The 4,610-nt window shown below is 37.6% G+C and overlaps 1 protein-coding gene across 1 annotated transcript; it reads right to left on the reverse strand.

Annotated features, from left to right (window-relative positions):
* Positions 402–896, reverse strand: LOC107627328. Its single transcript, XM_016330173.1, has one exon. It carries the CDS (start codon positions 894–896, stop codon positions 402–404), a length of 495 nt encoding a protein of 164 aa, XP_016185659.1.

Below are 4,610 nucleotides of genomic sequence, written 5' to 3' on the forward strand. Positions count from 1 at the left end.
GAATAAAAGTGGGATTAAATTACCCAATTTAAGCACAAAAACGCATGTTTTCACATTTATGTCTAAATTAGGGAGAAATCACAAAAGTATGTTATTTTGGTGATTAAGTGTGAGTTTATGTGATAAAATCCATTCAAATCAAACCAAAATATATCGTCAAATATGGACTCATCATGGGGCTTATACCCTTTTAAGTTTCCAATGGTCCAGCCTATTACACTCTTATGTGTTCTCAGCACTTCAAGCAACTCTTCTTCCTCTTGTGTATTAAGAGAAGAGCTGATGATTACTGGGAATGTCTCTCCAGTACCAAGAAAGGCATATTTGAGGCTTGGAGGTAGAGCTTTTAGCTATTATTTTGGTGGTTCATCATCATTGCATTCTTGTGGCTTGTCAATGGCTCAAGTCTCTTCTTCCTCTTCTACTTGGGTGCTCTGGACTTCCTCCATATAATCTTCATAATTTCTAGCTTCAAGAGCTTGTTCAACCAAGGTGTCCATCACATCAATTCTCATACAATTTTCCAACTCATCCGGATACTGAATGGCTTTGAAGACATTAAGTACCATTTGATCATTGTGTACCCTTAATATTAGCTCACCCTTCTCAACATCAATCAAGGCTCTAGCAGTAGTAAAAAAGGGCCTTCCTAGAATGATTGAGTTGCTTCCCTCATCTTCCACATCAAGTATCACAAAATTAGCTGAAAATATGAACTCCCCAACCTTTACTAGAAAGTTTTCTACCACCCCATTAGGGATCTTGAAGGATCTGTTAGCCAGTTGCAAAAATATTCTTGTTGGTTTAACATCTTCGATAAGCATCTTTTTCATCATAGAAAGAGGTATCAATTTGATGCTGGCACCTAAATCACAGAGTGCTCTTTCTATAGTCATGTCACCAATTATACAAGGGATGAGAAAGCTCCTACTTTAGGGATAGGCCTCTTTGGATAATGACAATGCATTCTTGTGTGAGAACCACAGTTTCTTTTTCTTTCAGCTTCTCTTCTTTGTCATGAGTTCTTTGAGAAACTTAGCATACAATGGCATTTGTTCCAAGGCTTCAGCAAGTGGAATGTTGATTTGGAGTTTTTGGAAGATTCTAAAAACTTGGGAAATTGCTTGTCTCTCATCTCCTTTTGCAACCTCTGTGGATAGGGAAGCTTAGGGACATATGATTTTACTTCTTCCTTCTCCTTGTGTGGTTGGGGTTCAGAGGTCATTTTCTCCTTCTTAGAGACTCATGATTCATGATTCCCTTTGTTCTCTTCTTCCACATTCTTCTCTCTTTCTTTTTCTTGCTTGTTAACATCCTCTGTTTCTTCTCCCACTATCCTCCCACTCTTTAAGTGTACGGCTTTACATTCTTCCTTAGGGTTAGAGAGTGTGTCACTAGGAAAAGCATTTGTTGGCCTTTCAGCAAGTTATTTAGCCATTTGTCCCAATTGTCTCTCAAGATTTCTTATGGATGCCTCTTGATTTTTGCTTGCCATCTCTTGACTTTTGCTTGCCATCTCTTGACTCTTCATAAATTTCTCCATCATCAGTTCAAGGTTAGAAATCCTCTGAGAATATAAATATGGTTGTGTGGGGTATGGCTGTGATTGATGAAAGTTATTTGAAACATTGGAGTGGGTATTTGGTAAGTTAAGTGGAGGTGTGGCAAAGTTGTTCTAGGAGTTGTGAGAGGTGTTCTGAAAGGGCAAATTTTGTGAGTTTTTGAATTGGTTTTGGTTAGTGGATGGGTGGTTGAAATTGTTGGAGTTGCAGAAGTTGTTGTTATTAGAATCTCCACTCTTTTGCCCTTGGTTTTGCTTCCCTTTCCTCCCAAAATTTGGGTGGTTCTTGCATACCAGGTTGAATGTGTTTGCATATGGATCATTTTGGGATGATTTGGAGGTGTTGTTCATGAAATGGACCTGTTCCATGCTTTATTACTCATACAAAAATCTGCAGTTGCACCCAATCAGTGAACATGTTGGGTGGGCATTTCCTCAGTAGTCCCTTGTATCTTTTCCATGCTTCGTAGAGTGATTCTCCCTCCAATTGCTTAAATGTTTGAACCTCAGTTCTAAATTTGATGATCCTTTGAGGGGGAGGAAGAACTTAGTCAAGAACTTATTGACTAAATCCTTCCAAGTTGCAATGCTTTCCTTGGAGAAAGTCTCTAGCCATTGGGTTGCTCTGTCTTTGAGTGAGAAAGGGAACAAGAGCAACCTGTAAGTATCTTGTGGGACTCTATTTGTCTTAACTGTGTCACAGATCTTGAGAAAGCTGGACAAATATTGATTAGGATCTTCATGAGCACCTCCTCCAAATTGGCAGTTTTGCTGGACTAGAGTGACCAGCTGAGGCTTGAGCTCAAAATTGTTGGCATGTACATTGGGATTTAGAATGCTACTCCCACAGTTACCAGGTTTATATGAACCCAATATCCTCCTGATCGGTGGGGCATTAGCATTATTGTTGCCATCTTCAAAATTATGATCTTGATTGAACTCCTCAGCCATGCTGTGTCCTGAATCTTCTCCTTCAAATTCCTCAAGGACTACTTTATCTCTTGCTTTTTTTCTCAATCTTCGAAGAGTTTTCTCAATGTCTAAATCGTAGGATATTGATTCACCTCTACAAACTCGCATATACACAATCAACCACAAGAACAAGGTGAAAAAGATCACTCTATCACTAAGTGTAGTTAGAATTAGATGATGCAATGTATCAAACAGTTAGTATGCTAAAAGTAAAATGAGTATATATACAATGAGCAGGTGAATGATAGCAAATGTAAAATAAGTAAACCAAAGTTAAGCTAAGTAATAAAATAAAAGAAAAACGTTTAATCTAGGTAGCCAACTAACTTAATCATTGTCAATCTGGATCAATCTCTGGCAATAGCACCAAAAACTTGATACGGATTTGATGATCAATATCCACCGGTAAGTACACCGGGTCGTAATCAAGTAATAACTCACTATGACTGAGGTCGATCCCACGAGGATTGAGAGATTAACCAATTTTAATTAGTAGGCTATTCTAGTTAAACAAGCAATTTGATGAGAGTTGTTCATTTCTTAGTTAACTTGATAATGAAGTAAATTGCATAAAAAGTAAAGAACAAGAAATTAAATGGCTGAAAGTAAGAGCAGAATGTAAATAAATGGAAATGTAAAGTGTATAGACTTAAATTGCAAGAATATAAATGCAGAAAAATAAATGACAATGAAAATTAAAGTGTTGGAATATAAAAGAAATTCAAGACAATGGGCATTAAGAAAAGCTAGTGATTTGTAAAGGAAATTGAGGCAAGTAATTAGAATGAGAAATTGAAATAAGTGAAGAAAATGATATGGGTGAACTCATTAGGAATTGGAGATATTAATTCTTCCTGAATCAATGATTCTCAACTTCTTCTCAATCATGTAAAGTAGATCCAGAGCAGATCATAAGTAATTGAATTCCAATCTCTTGGTAATTCAATTTCTTTTAACATAATCAATTGCCAATCTCTTCATCTATTACTCATGAGAAGAGGTGAAGTTTAATTTCTGATCCCAAACCACACAACCCTCAAGATCTTAATTCATAGTGATTATATCTCATATATCAAGCTATGAATTATTAATCAAGAGAATTGTTAGAGTAGAGCCTTAAACTGAATTCTATGAATCCTTTCTCAAGCTCATCATAGTATTCTAATAGATCTAATCCCTCTCTCGATAGAATTAGATCTTTAAAGAAAAAAGACTCTCTCTTAGATGAACAATACTTGAATTGAGAAGAAGAATAATAACATCAATTCATTATAATCAAAACAGAGCTCCTCCCCTTAATGAATAGGGGTTTAGTGACTCATGGCTCTTTGAAATACCAAAGGAAAAATAAGAAAAGTACAAGTGTGTATTCTCAAGTGTCCAAGCCCTCTTAAACTAGCTACCCAGTCCCTATTTTATAACCTTCACAGCTCTCAAATTTTCAATTAACTCCTTCCTGTATTTTATAATTCTCAATTGGATCTTTGAACTTTTGCTTCTTGTGGGCTTGTTGACTTGGGCTCTGGGATCAAATAGGCACCAAAATACATGATCAACAAAAGTGTTCTCTTTGAGAAAGCGTGGCTTAACATTTAGCACGATTTGCATGACATCTTGAAAATTACATTCGAAGGCACTTGATGGCCCCAATGCTTCACAAGGTTGGCATTTTAAACGCTAGAAAATGGGCTAAAAATTGCTTCTAGGAGGGTGACAAAGAGTGGTGTTTATGGCACCAGTTAGGACCTTTGAAATGCCAACTTTAAGGCCTCAACTTAATGTCCTGGGAAGTGAGTTTCAAGGGCATTTTGGGTGCCAACAGGGGCATTTGAAATGCCAAGAATGAGGCCAAAGTATGAGGCATCAAATGAGGTGCCCTGGAGATGAATCAGGAGGCATTTTGAGCGCTAATAAGAGCGCTAGAAACGCACTCAATGAAGCCAAGAAAAGGGCACCAAGTGTGGTGACCCTGGAGGGTGATATTCATGGTGTTTCGAGGGCCAATAAGAGCGCTAGAAACGCCCTCAAAGAAGCCAAAAATGGGGCACCAAGTGTGGTGCCCCTGGAGGAGAATATG

The sequence above is a fragment of the Arachis ipaensis genome, chromosome B02 (genome assembly GCF_000816755.2).
Source record: "Arachis ipaensis cultivar K30076 chromosome B02, Araip1.1, whole genome shotgun sequence".
In the NCBI taxonomy this organism is placed as follows: domain Eukaryota; kingdom Viridiplantae; phylum Streptophyta; class Magnoliopsida; order Fabales; family Fabaceae; genus Arachis; species Arachis ipaensis.